The sequence below is a fragment of the Stenella coeruleoalba genome, assembly GCF_951394435.1.
Source record: "Stenella coeruleoalba genome assembly, chromosome: 1".
Lineage (NCBI taxonomy): Eukaryota > Metazoa > Chordata > Mammalia > Artiodactyla > Delphinidae > Stenella > Stenella coeruleoalba.
Window position 1 is genome coordinate 51,979,993 of NC_137169.1, and position 14,437 is coordinate 51,994,429.

The following is a 14,437-nucleotide window of genomic DNA, read 5'->3' on the forward strand; positions in this document are numbered from 1 at the left end:
ATACCTAATGAGATTTGTAAGACAGTGTTTATACACTAGAGAATATTTTTCACCAAAGGACCAAATGTCCCCCCTTGAGGGGAGTTCAAAACGTGTGAGGGCATTTTTGGTTCTCACAAGGAGGGGATGTTGCTGGCATTCAGTTGGTGGAGGCCAGGGATGCTAAGTGTCCTACACAGCATACAAGGTAGTTCTGGACATTGGAAGGAATCCCTCTCAAAATGCTGATAACCCTGAGGAGAAACACTGCAGACATTCGAAGAAGAACGCAGTGCTCTGGCTTAGCTAAAGCCAGGTCTAAGACGTACCTGGTTACTCTGTGAGTCATACAAAGGTTCTGTTTTCCCGAAAATCAAGGAAATGGCCTGCCTCATGAAGGGCTTCAGTGATCAAGGTCAGTAAAGGGAACCATGTTCATCATTCTTCTGCCTGAAAGGACAGATTCTTTTAGCATTGATTTAAAGCTCTAAGGAATTAAGACCCTTCCTCTAATGATGCTTTCTGATGGCTCTCTGTCTATGTTGAAGTAAGGAGCTGAAGTATGGAGGCTCTGGACTGAGGGTAGTTCATTTCAAAAAGGTATTTCTACATTCGATGTTAATATTGGTTATTTTGTAGGCATTTTTATGCCATCCAAAGGATTTTAACGTTTAAAAAAGTTTAAATAGTTTTCATCTGAAAAATACTGAAAAACAAAATTAGATTTTTAAATACCTCTTTTCTAGAACATGCAGCTTGCATTTAGTTACCGATAAGAATTTTTAGCAAACCAAAATTCTTTAAAAATTCTTTAAAAAAGTAAAATGTAACTGGCAAAATAAGTGTGCCATTTTTCATTCTCTCTTTCTCTAAATACTCCTAAATATTGTTTATTGAAAAATTAGGTAAAACTTGATCTACTGGAAAAAAATTGACCTAGGGTCCATTTCTTGGTTGAGTCTCTATAGTTATCACTCCCAAGATATGAAACCAAAATTTGTATCCCCATACCTAGGATAATGCTCGGCCCATGTAGATAGTTAAGGTGCATTTAAAGAATAAATCTATATTTAAAATTATTTTAGGAATTATAAATAATTATATTTTTACAAATATTCTGAATAAATATATTTATAAGTAAATATAGGAATCAGATTCCTAAAATTTGCACTCAGTTTATTTAGAACAATTGGGAGACTAAGTACTGCTTTTATCTCACTTTAGAAAAACCTGAGAAATGCTAGAGGATTTGTTTTTAATAAGTTTTTTGCTGCTTGCTTTAAATTTCATTTCCACTCAAGAATTCATTATAAATAAAATTATATCATTTTTATTTGTATACACAACTTTTATATGGATAGTACATTATTTATTATTCCACATCAAAAGAACATAGTTATTTCTACTGGTTTCTTTTAAAATTTTTCTATCTGATCAACATCTAAGATATAAAGAATAGATTTATTATTATAATAATAGCTATCATTTTTTGAACACATTCTGTGTTCTAGGTTCTTGGCCAAATATTTTAAATACATTTTCTCATTATTCCTAGCAGCAAATTTAAAGTAGGTACAACCATTAGTGCCATTTTACAACTACAGAAACTGAGGCCTAGGACATTTGGGATTCTGATTTCTGTAATATTTTCTCTACTACTATATGATATGTAAATAATACCTTGCAAATATAATTTTTGAAAGACACGATGAATGAACATGTTGCCATATTGATCCCTTTACAAGAGAAAAGACACATTGCAAGTTCACCTTGGTTTATACTTAGCCTACAGTGTTTTGTTTTTCTGATCGCCAACAGCTAAAAACTATGAAACTGAGTATGTTTGATAATTACTTATTTTACATTAAATATATAACTTATTTAAGTGCAAAAGTAAGTTCGAAGAAGCTTGATAAGTGAGGCAGAATTAGCTTCCTTTTGAGTGAACTTTCAAAGCAATGGTAATAACTCGCTAAGAAGAATGGACACTGGCAGGTTTGAATCCTTGGTTGCAAGCTGACACTTTGAGGGAATGTTCTTAGCAAAACACTCACTTCAAGGGAAATTAGGTCAGGCTTCTGGAACATTTATCATGTGTACCTGTCACCAGCAAGACCCAGTCCTTAAAGTGAACTGAGATCACAAACAATGATCCCTCCTGCTCTGGGTTGCAAAGGACACTCTAAACCAATAGTTCTACAAGTATGTGAGCTTGGCAGAAACTCCCATAAAACTGAAGCCAACGCCCATATAGTTGCTGTGGGAATTGAATTCCTTAATACTCTGTTTATAGAATTTTGAAACAGCAAATGGATTCGGTCTGTTCTGAAAAACAATCTGTCCCGTGGCTTGTTTGGAATAACATCTAGAGTTGCTATAGAAGGATGTAGGCAGACAACGCATGTCTGCTTCGGAAGTCAATTTCACCAGCCTCTGCTTGTCTCACGCTGCACAGCCAGGTTGGTTTTTGCCCAAGTCAGGGTATTATTTGCATAAAGGAAAGGCTCCCTTCTACTGAAGCTAAGGAGTTGCTCATTTGATGTAGAAACTAGAGTCATTAGCAAAATCCAGAGCTAGAGAAATTAGCAAAATCCAGAGCAATGGAAGGTAAGATAGAGTGTATGGTAAAACCAAAACAACATAAATGAGTCATAACTCAGTGTCCTTTCAGTAATCATGTGGCATCGTTCGGGTGGTTTCAGAACAATGTCAGCAAGTATGGGGATTCCGCATAGAAATTTGAGATTGCACCTGCATCAGTTTATGTACATTTCAGCTCAATGAATGTCATTCATTGAGGGTCTTATGGATCAAAATGACCACATTCACCAAGCAGTCAAATCTCTATATCTACTAAGTTAAGTTACCTTATCTTTGAAAGGAAGTAATTAACTCATCTTTTTCATAAATTCTTGTTGAGTAAACATACCTAAAGATGTAACAAAAACTTGCTAATTTATATGTGAAAATTGTTGAAGAAAAAGGTGATATTATTAAATGTTTGTGTGGGAACCTACCTTTATATCCCAAGAAGAATAAAAAGAATAAATGGATAAGAATAAATACTTCATTTCTGTGTTCCATTGTCATACAAATAGTGAGGACCCACCATATGCTAATCACTGTATAAATGGTGGAATTAAAAAGATGAGATAGATACAGTTCCTGCTTTCACTGAACTCTCATTTAAGTTGTGTCTGTGTGTGCATGTGTGTGCGTGTGTGTGTGTGTGTGTGTGTGTGTGTATGTATGACAGATCCTTAAACAAAAAATAATGATACTCTGCGTGAAATGCCAGAGGTTATTTTAAAACTCAGGAGAAAAAGTCAGGAACTTAAAGAAATTTTGTCTGTGAGAGGTATCTTGTGAAACAAAGTTTTGTTTTTAACTATGTCCTTAAGAAAGATGGGGCTGTTATAAATAGAAGCCCAGAAGATTTGAGGGGCTGAAGGGGGAGAGTAGGTATGGAAGAAATCTACCAATGATTTCTTGCTGGAAGAATTAAAAAAAAAAAAACTTTCATTATCACACTCTATTAAGCCAGGAGCAGGAAACAATTTCTAATCAGCACTCTGATCTGGGCAGAGATTGTGCAGCCTTTTGTACCAGGCCTCAGATCTGTGTTCTCCATTCACACATGCTCACTTCCAGCTGTTGTCATTGAAATCCCACATAATCTTTCAAGGTCAAAGGGCAGTCACCCATGGCTGCTGCAGTTAAAAGGTTATGCTGATTTCTGTTGTCAAATATTGGCCCTTTTCTCTTCCAATCACTCCCATTCTACTTTTTCTAACAAGAAAAATCCAGGCTAGAATTGTATTACATGACTTTAAAGTCTTAAAAGTGTTCCCCCATTGTGCTAACACGACATGGCCTGAACAGTCTAATTCATTCTGTTATATTTCACAAAGAATTTTCTGCTACTTCTAAAACACTTTGTGTTTGTGCTGAGCCAGCGAACTTCAAAGTCTAGTGGCCTGCACAATTTGTGGCATGCCGTGGTATCTGCAGAAATGTATAATATAGATCCTATAATTTAATAAATGCTGTGAATTATGGCATCAGTAGCTAAGTAATTGCTGGGTGAGTAGGAATTGCACAAAAAAATGACTTTAAAAAGGATGGAAGCTCTTTGTATTTTGTGGTTCTAAACATTAACTAATTTTATTATATATTTAGAAAATGGGACCTACCTATTTGTAATTTTTTTTTTCTTTTTGTAGTCTTGGACAAGTCATTGCAAGAATTCTTTTAAAATATATTGCTTCAGTTCATCAATGATTTTTCTTTCCATCCTTGGTGAACCAAAATCAGTGTTAAGTGTCTTAAAATTAGCACATGGCCCCTGGTCATCTTCTTTCCTTGTCATTGCATGTGTCCTCAGGTGGTTTAGCAAAGAGGGCTCTCTGTGAATGTTTTCACAGCAATGAGAATTAAACCTAAAAAGGAAGAACAGAATAATGGGCATTAATTTTTTTTTTTTTTCTGTTTTACATCCATAAACCAGGGTAGCCCTCGGGTGATACAGTTTCATGTCTGTTTCATTTAAGATAATCAGTTTCTGATGTATTCAGAGAATGCATTTCCTTTTTTTTTTCTCTAGTATATGTAAGAGTTTATAAGCAGACACTGAAGCTATTACAAATAGCTTGATCTGTTTGCAGATTAACAGTCGTTACTGTCCAAGTTTAGAGAAAACTTTGATTCAGAACATAGAAACAATAAGGTTGCTTAAAAACCCCTTTTAGTTCAAAACCAGGTTAATTATGAAATACTTTTAAGTTTATGATGCATTAAAAATAACAACATTGGGCTTCCCTGGTGGCGCAGTGGTTGGGAGTCCGCCTGCCGATGAAGGGGACACGGGTTCGTGCCCCGGTCCGGGAAGATCCCACATGCCGCGGAGCAGCTGGGCCCGTGAGCCACGGCTGCTGAGCCTGCGCATCCGGAGCCTGTGCTCCGCAACGGGAGAGGCCACAACAGTGAGAGGCCCGCGTACCACACACACAAAAAACAAAACAAAACATTAATTTTCAAATATTTATAAAATACTAATCTTATTATGCTAATATACTGGAACTTACTTTTTCTAACATGAAGCAAAACTTTGTTTTTTTTACGGTGCTTTGAAAAAAAATTCCCTAAAGCAAGTGTTTCTCTGTTCTTGTACAAAGCTAATTTGTAGCTGGGTCCACTTACAAAATATCTATTTCTGCTTATTATAGGTATAATATATGTATAATTCTAAATGTTTAGGGGCAACGGGAAAATTAATTTGCTGACATGACAAAAGAATGAAAGGAAGAATGTTTAGCCTGGGGGAGAGAGCGGGGCTCAGGGACTGTCTTCATATATTTGAAGGGTAGCAAAATGGAAGGGAGATTACATTTATTCTGCCTGTTCCAGGGGCTAATGAGGTGAAGTTATAGGAAGGCAAACATATTAATGAATTATTTTTTAAAAACCAAACCTCATTATTTTATTAGTCTAAAATTCTTTATGACACAATGATTACTCCATTACTAATGATCTTTAAGATCCCTTCATTTCCAGTTCATTCTGTGATGTCATGCATCCAGTATTTCTAAACATACAAATAGGTAAAAATCTTTTTTCACTTTTTATTTAGGCGTTTTGATATCTATTAGACATAGTCCTTTAATTAAATGCTTAATCACTTGTAACTCAAATTCATAAACCCTCTTTATGTAAAGTCGAACCATGAAATTTAATTTAATGAAATACTACTCTTCCCTTATTAACTGCAGGAATTGGTAAAAAGATGTGATAAGGCCTCTGGGCTAGATTGGATAATCAAGTCTCTAGCATTATATTTGTTGGATTAAAATGCAATAAAATTCATTATATAAAGATAACTAAACAAACCTGTGTTCTAATCCTAATTCTGCCACTAGCTGTGTGACCTTAGGCAAGTCAACCTCATTGAGCTTAAGCTTCCTTTTCTGTAAAATCAGAATATTGCCAACTACACAGAGTTGCAGGAAGAATTAGAGCTAATATGACTAAAGTGTTTAGCAGAGTGCCAAACACGTAGTAAATACTGAATAAATGAAAGCTATGGTTTTGATGAAAATTAATGCTACCTAGAGTTGTTCTATGGAAAAATTTTTCAGCTAGGTAGCTTAACTTTATAATACCTGTTACCAGCTTGATCCATTTCCCTAATGTAGATATTTTAAAGTGATTGCAAGTTAAGACGTGGAATATCCTTGAGCCTTGCCTTAAATGTGTTAATTAATAAGCTCAGAGAGTTCAGATTCTGCTTTCCCCTTGGCACATTGGTACATAAACCAAATGGGGAAAATAGGAAAAGGAGCAGAATAGTGTATTAACAGAACAACATTTGCCAAAAAACAAATGGTATCCTTGTCAAAGTATTTAGGAAATCGTGAGTTAAATGATATTAAGAAAGTTTGTTTATTGCAGGAACTTTCAGAGGCTTTAATATGTAATTTTTCCTCATCATTCTCCAAGGGTGGGTGTGATAATGTTTTCTGAACTTATTTTACTGTGGAAATCTTTATTTAATATGTATTTGTGTCTTTGTTTTTAATTCGTTTGTGGTAGAGCATTTTGGGGGACTATTCTACATAGCACGGTTTGGGAAGTGCTGATATGAACCCTGATATGGAGGATGGAACAGTATTTGGAGAAGAGCAGGTGGGACATCTTGGCTGCAACACAGAGAGTATGTATTTGGGTGGTATTGGAACTACTACCTGAAATGCTGAGAAGGTGTATTAGAGGCCAGATTTTGAAGGGCTTTAAATACCTAGCTAAGAAATCTAAACTTAACTCTCGAAGAAATCATGAAATACTGATGGCTTTATTATCAGACAAAACACACCAACCATCCGTGCATTCTCTCCCTATTGTGCTAGTAGATTAAAGTGGAGAAAAGATACCTAGCTGGCGTCACAAATTTCTTTGCCTAGAAGGGCCTTACAGAACACTTAAATAAATAAAATACAATAAAGAGTATTGGGGAGTGTGGTATATTTGTAAGCTTGCTCTCAGTTTAAAAACCTTTGTATGCAAAAAAAAAAAAAAAAAAATTAGTACTCTGCTAGCCAAGCAAAATGTGTTTGCAGACTGAAGTTGGCCCTTGGGCTGCTAATTTGTAGCACTTTCAATTCAAAAGGGAAAGACTGGCACTTACGTTGGTTAGGTTAAGTACTAGGCTGCTATAACAGAGACCAAAAAAATACGTGGTTAAAGTACATTAAAATCTATTTTTCTTTTTGTAATTGTTCCAGATGACAGGCTAAGTTGGCAGGGGGGTTCCACTTCACACCATCATTCAGGGTCCCAGCTTCCTCTGTCTTATTGCTTTCCCATCCCATGGGCTCTGTCTTTGTCTGCAGACCAAAATATTAAAATTCGGGCTTAATGGATCAGTGGAAATATACCTCCACCCCACCTTAAAAAAAAAACAACAACCTGTTTTCTAAGATACTCCAAAATACAAGTATAGAAGGAAAATGTGACTGGACGTAAGCTAAAATAATTTACATTGTGCTTTAAAGGGCTACTAAATGAGGGTATCTCAAGGCGCTCATCTGAATCACTGAATCAATATTCATTACACACCTAGAAGCAGAGATTGTGCTGGGCCCTGTGGGCATTGTCAGATCAGGAGACACAGCCTGCTCTTACCTGGTTTGTTGTAGGAGTGCTGAAGGGCAACAGGAAAACAAATCACTGTCAAATAAAGAGAAAGAGCCTATGACAGAAGGCACGTCAAGCTGAAGGTCTACTCAACAGTATTGATTGAGCACAGCTGCTAAGTATGGACTGAACTGGGGGGACGGGGAAGAGGAAGGAGCCACGTTCCCTCCCTTCACGCGGCTCATAAGCCAATGGGGAGCTCACCGAAGGAGGAATGAAAATTCCAGGGAGGAACAGTTGATGAGGTCAACTTCTCTTTAGGAGCAGGAGAACGTGAGTTCTGTGAGAGCAATGTCTTTGGGATTTAGCTCAGGGTCTTCATGTCACAGACAGTCCCAAGTACTTATGGAATGTAGATGGCCTGACATTGAGGGAGCTCTTTTCTCTTTGAGGAGCCCAGACCCAAGCATGAAAAGTCCCAGACATTGGCCTGGCTTACCAGTGACGGGACCATGTTTACCATGGGAGAACAGACTAGAGATACACTCGTCCCTCCATATGCGTGGATGTTGGTTCCAGGACCGCCGTGGATACCAGAATGCTCAGATGCTCAAGTTCCTTGTGTAAAATGGCACAGTTGGCCCTCAGTATCCACAGGTTCTGAACCCCCTATACGGAAGGCGGGCTGTACATTCTTTGTGGTGAAATGACCTGTGTACTGCAGTTGGCCTACATCTACTGGCCAGATGAGGTTTGATAATTTAGAACTGAGAGCTTTTGCTCTTCCGACAGGACAAACAAACATACCACCTCATGTATAAACTTTCCTCCTCAGATACATTAACTCTGTTTCATGGGCATTTCAACTTTCTTTAAAGACCAGCCCTCCAGATGGTTTGTCTGTTCCTTCTCCAACATGTGAAGGTTCTGCAAGGTTACCTGTGTCTCTGCAAATCGAACTTTTTTTCCTTTAAGAGGTAGATAGATGTGCAGTCCCTTCATGAGATAAGATTTGGTTCCCATATAATGGCATTTTCCATAATAACTGCTGATATCATCAAGGTAAAGAGAGATGCTTCTCCTAACCACCCATAACAGAATTTAGCTTTTTATATTTCTGCCTCTCTGGAAAGCCTAATCTCTCCCCACTGTGAGTATGACTGACTCCAGGTATTGAAACCTGTACTGTAATTGGAAATTCATTGAACAAGACTTCAGTGAGGGAACTATTTTAGCCATTTTATCTAAAATGAGAAAGAATCTGCTCCTTATTTCAATGTCCTGTACAATTACTCCTGAACAGTAGTTCAGAATTGGAGAGAGTCAGATCAGTGTGCAGTCTGGCTTTTCACCTAAGACATACTTAACGAAAGTATATGTTTTGCATTCATTTCTGAGAGGCCCTATTCAAAACATAAATCTTGGGACCTTTTGGGAATGTTTAATCAGCTTTCTATCTGAAGATCTTTTAATGCTAACGTCTGAATTCTGAATTACGTACTTGAATTTGCCTTTTTATTGCCTTTTCTGTTTTTCTCTCATCTTGCAATAAAGTAGAACATCAAGATGGGTGTTATTTCCCTGAAAGTCATTTTTGTGATTTGGTTTGTGTTAGTAAGAACGAAATACTAATCTGCTCAGGTTTGCTTAGTAATTACGCTAGCTGTGTCATTTTTTCCATCATTTCTCAGGTTTCATTTCTCGTTGCTATCTTCTTCTAGAGTTCATCACTGGGTTTCCAAATAATTGGTGAAGGAACAAAACCAGTTTCATAGTCATTTAAAGTTACATGGAGTGTTTACACTGGCCTTTCCTTGGGGACTTATTATAAACATGAAATAGTCAAGGCAATCTGATAATCTCATGATACTGTAAAGGGATGGTGGCTTCAGAGTTTGTGAAGTAATTCTACTCTTTATTGTTATTTTTCTGGTTATTGTACCTTGACATATATTTCATCTTCTAAATTACACATATTCTATTAAAATGGCTTTAGGAGGCAGGTTGCTGGAAGGGAAAGGAGGATCCAATTGTTATTTTTGCAGTGACTTTCAGGGTGACACAAAATCCTAGCTTTAGTGTGGGACTAGATCCACCCCTTATGTCCATTATATAATGCTGCCCTTTATCTGTGTTTTTATTTGGTCTCCCAAAAATATTAACCATAAACACAACAATAGGACAACCCCAGACATTTCTCATCAGGGAAACTGATAGCACCATCTCGATTGGAAGCTTTGTGTAAGTGGTTTGCCCATCCTGTCCTTGTCCTGTTTAGTTGGGAGGAACTATTTTGATAATTTATTTTAATAGTGTTTAGGTGCACGTTGGCTTGATTTCATTGCTAGAGGTGAGAGAGAAAAAGAGACAAATAAGAAGTTCTGTTAACGTTTTTATAAAAAAGGAAAGAAAGCATATTGAACCCAATTTGAGTTGTGTTCATTCAGAGGCATGTCTGGAGTGCGTACTGCATACCAGACACTGAGTTAAGACCTGAAGGGCTGGAGACGCAGAAGATGCTCTCTATTCCCGCAGAGGGCTCACAGTCTAATGTGAGAAAAAGACAAAATTACAATTCAGTGTGCTAAGTCCTAGGTTAGAGCTTAGTACACCAGGAGAATATTGAGAAAAGAGAAAAGAAGTCTTCGCCAGCAGTGGGGGTAACCAGGGAAGGTTTTTGATAGAGATGACAACAAAGCTGAGATTTAAAGGACAAGTAGGCGGTGGACAAACAAAGGGTATGAAGGACACGACATTTCAGGGAGGAGCATGTATTCCTTTCGGCCAAGAGGTAGGGCTGGAAGAGAAAGACAAGGGATAGAAAATGAGCCTGAAGAGGAAAACGGAGGGGGTGTGGAGGTCGTACGCCACGTGAAGGAGTTTGTACTAAACCCTGAACACTCTGTGGGGCTCTTGCAAGATTTCTGACAGGACAGTGAGCTCTGAACACATTGCGTTTATCTCAGATTCCTCAACACCTTGTTCTTTTCTACCTCAGGGCCTTTGAACATGCCAGTCCCTCTGCCTTAAGAGCTCTTCCTCCTTCTTTTCCGGGCTGTCTCCTTAGTATCTTTCAGATGTCAGCTCTTAAGAGAGACCTTCCCTGGCCACTGTTTCTAAAGTTTTTCTTATTTGTTTCCTTCATATTATTTATTCCCTTTATGATTTTTAAAATAATTCATCTGCTTTAGATTTTCAGCTGTGTCTAATCCTAGACTGTAAATTTCCTGAAGGTAGGGACTGTGTCTCAAGCCCTTGGCCCAATGCCTGGCACACGGGAGGTGCTCAAGAAGTATTTGCTGAATAAATCATCAGATTTGCCCATCAGGGAGACAGCTCTGGCTGCAGAGTGGGGAGCAGATGAGAGGAGAAGCCAAGGCTGATGACAGAGAATGTAGGAGATTGTCCTATCATGCTGGTGAGAAGTAGGAAGAGCCAGGGCCACAGTTGGAAGGGAGAGATGGAGATATACATGGAGTGAAGAAACAGTATGAAATGGAATCAGTGGAGATTCGTTGGACATGAGTGTTTGTAAGAGGCAAGATTCAGGGATGACACCAAACAGAAAATGAGATGAACAGTGGATGGTTCATTGAAGTAGGGAATTCAAAAGAGTAAGAACAGGTTTTTGGAGAGAAGAAAAGGAACTCGGCTTTGGACATGTTTGGTCTGAGGATACCCGTGGGCTATCTGGATAGAAATATCTAATAAACATTTTGATTTATGGGTTTGGAGCCCAGGAGAGAGATCTTGGCAAAAGATAAAGATTTGAGAGTCATTGGCCTATAGATTCATTCATGCACTGATTCAACAAATCTGCACTTACTAACTGCTGTGTCCCAAGTATTAAATACAGTGGTGAAGCAAGCAAACATTTTTCTAGTTTCACAAATATCACAGTCAAGCTTGGTAGCTGATATCATGGAAATAAAGAAAATAACATAGGGAATATATATATAAGGAGAGATGAGTACAGATGCTGGAGAACACCAGTATTTAAGAGGTGGACAAAAGAAAAGGAACAATCCGGAGAGGATGATGGTTTGAATGGATGAACACTCAGGTTTCCCCCTCCCAAGTCCTTATGCTAAACGAAACTAAGTTTTCAAAATAGATTGGTTGCTTTTTCCGGTGGCAGGATTAAAGTACGTTCACATTCACTCTGTTCAGAAATTCATTTTAAGTCATCCTTAAAATAAGGAATTTCACAGGTTGGAACTGAAACAAGTATCAGCCCGCAAGCAAGTGACGCAGACAGAGATGAGCAAGAGCTGGAGATCAACCCAGATTTTCCCACTCAGTTCTGAATTTCCTTGCTATTGTTATATGGGTCTTAAGTCAAACTTAATGTACGTTGTGGTTGGATTTCCTTTGTTATGGTCTGTGGGATAAATGTGATGTTAACATTGTCACAGTAGAAAGAGATATTGTGCTGTTTTGCCAAGACTTTGTTAGAAATATTTATTTATTTATTTGCTTGTTTATTTATTTATTTATTTTTACTTCTCAGTTCTTTTAACCCAAGAGACAACACCTCAGGCACTTACCAAGTAGAAGTCAACTAAATACCTGGGTGTGGGTTGTTTGAAGAGATGAAATTTCTTAGGCCCTTCTTCAAATGAATTTTGCCTTTTTAAAAAATTGTGGTATATATACATGATTCTGTTTTTCTTTTTTTTATTAAGATATAATTGGCATAAACATTCTATGAGTTTCAAGTGTACAACACAGTGATTCAATTTGTATGTACTGCGAAATGATCAGCCCAATAAAGTCCAGTTAACATCCGTCACCACACATCGTGCCATTTTATTTTAAAAAAGCAAGTTATGATTATTGTATATTCTAAAAATTAGAGCCGCTTCATCTAAAATATCATAGATTGTATGTTTGATATCAAAATTGACTGAAAATTGTCTTTTAATTCTCAGCCAAAACATGTTTCTTATGCAAAAGTCCAATGTAACCAAAAGAAAAAGAATAATTTGTAGGTCCCTTTATAATTCTACAAAGCATGGTGATTTTTTTTGCATGTGTTTATGTGCATGATATTTAACAAATTTATTGGTGCATAAACTGTGCCACAGGTAAACCTGCTTCCTTTTAGTAGTGGGCGAAATCTTGCTTTTATCAATAACATAAATCTTATTTATTGATTGTTTGTTGTACATTCAGACTAGTCCTATTTCTTACATTGCGTTTCTTAAAAGTATGTTTCTTATTTCAAAGAACACTTATTTAAAAAAAAAATCCCTTCAGCCCACTACTTTTCCTTGACCCTAATTTTAAAGCAGATTACACTAGCCCTATAAACAGATCCCTCAACTAGATGCTACCTGTGAGACTCAGAATCAGAAGACTTTGGAGGCAGAGAGGGAAATGACATTCATAAATTATGTATTCCTTGCCATTTATAAATATGTTCCTGTATATACCATAAAAATAAATAAGCAGTTGACAATTAGATGTAATATCAGATATCTTAAAGGAAATTATATCCAGCAAAAATAAAGCAGATACAGAAATCAAAGAGTAAGTCATTTTGAACAATTAATTTATTATCTTTTCTCAAAAAATAAGGTTCAACCCACCCCTCCACAAAAAACTCTTGTCTCAAAACAAATATAAAGTTTTATTTGTGCTCAGAAGAATTTGTGTTTATGTTTCAAGGGTTGGGGCTTGTCTTTTGCAGTCTGACTTCTTAAGGATTCACGCTATGGTGCCTGTAGAAATGAAGGGGGAACATCTTTAAATCTTGTTTGGTTTGAAGGAATGGATAGCTAATCCCGATTAGATGTTTCTTTAGAGAACAATGTTTAAAAACTGTTAGGGAATTTAGCTATCCTAGCTGATTCTTAGGTAGGCTGTTTTCATCCCGGTTGTGAAGGTCTCAGAGGTCAGCCAAGGTAACCATTTATTTTAAATCGTCTTTTGTTTCAGATTTCCTGTTGAACTTTTTTTTTTAACCATTTCAAAAATCACCCAGTTGTTGTGTCGTAGCTTTCCATAAGCTCCAGATTCAAAGATTCAAACCAAAAAACCATCTACGTAACTAAATGACTCTACCCTCCTACGTGACTCTAACTAGAGCAGAATATGAAATTACACTTCACATTTTTTGATCACAATGAAACTAATACTTGAAATTCTCTTGTCAGATGTCTTCTATTTATGACACTTCGCTTCTTTTGTTTTTGTTTCCCCAGGACATTTGGGCTTCCAGGACAGTTTTGTCACATCAGGGGTTTTTAGTGTGACTGAGCTAGTAAGAGTGTCACAGAGTAAGTATAATTTTGCTTTGATTTGGTACAGATTTGCCTTGGGTTTGTGCTTACCTTTTGCCTAGGCCTCCTAAAGACATAAATACCTTTCAGAATCTCCTTTTCATACTCCCACTGGAAGAATTTTGCCACGTAGTTTGTTTGACAGCCAAGAATTTAAGTCAGGAAAAATTAATATCATTTTAATGTGAGACACAGGGAAAGAACTGAAATCCTGAGTGTCTCACATAGTCCCTAGTCTATAGTGTGAACCTGTTTTAAAAAAATTGAGGCTTCCTGGATTTCTAAGAAATTCTGAGTTTTAAAAGAATTTGGTTTTGACCTTTAAAGAATGCTAATGCCCTTAGCATGAGTGACACCGTGCAGCATGATCATTACCAGCTTGTCAATAATCACCAACAACAGTGAATTAAGAGTACCTGTCACCACCCTGTTCCATTGATCAAAGGGTCATTGATTGTATTTTTGCTATGACATAATCCAGACAGTCCAAGGAGAAAGTATAGGATTCTCCTTCTCCCTCCCTCCACCCCATGTAAACACACACA

The 14,437-nt window shown here is 37.2% G+C and overlaps 1 protein-coding gene across 7 annotated transcripts in view; it reads left to right on the top strand.

Annotated features, from left to right (window-relative positions):
• The window catches only part of NFIA (nuclear factor I A), a gene marked incomplete at its 3' end in the record, with an annotated part of 398,017 nt that overhangs the window by 227,830 nt on the left and 155,750 nt on the right, over positions 1–14,437 (top strand). For all 7 annotated transcript variants that reach the window (XM_079919085.1, XM_079919086.1, XM_079919088.1 and 4 more), the window contains one exon: positions 13,815–13,889. In XM_079919085.1, the coding sequence (XP_079775211.1) occupies positions 13,815–13,889 (75 nt within the window). The remainder of the gene's footprint in view (positions 1–13,814; positions 13,890–14,437) is intronic.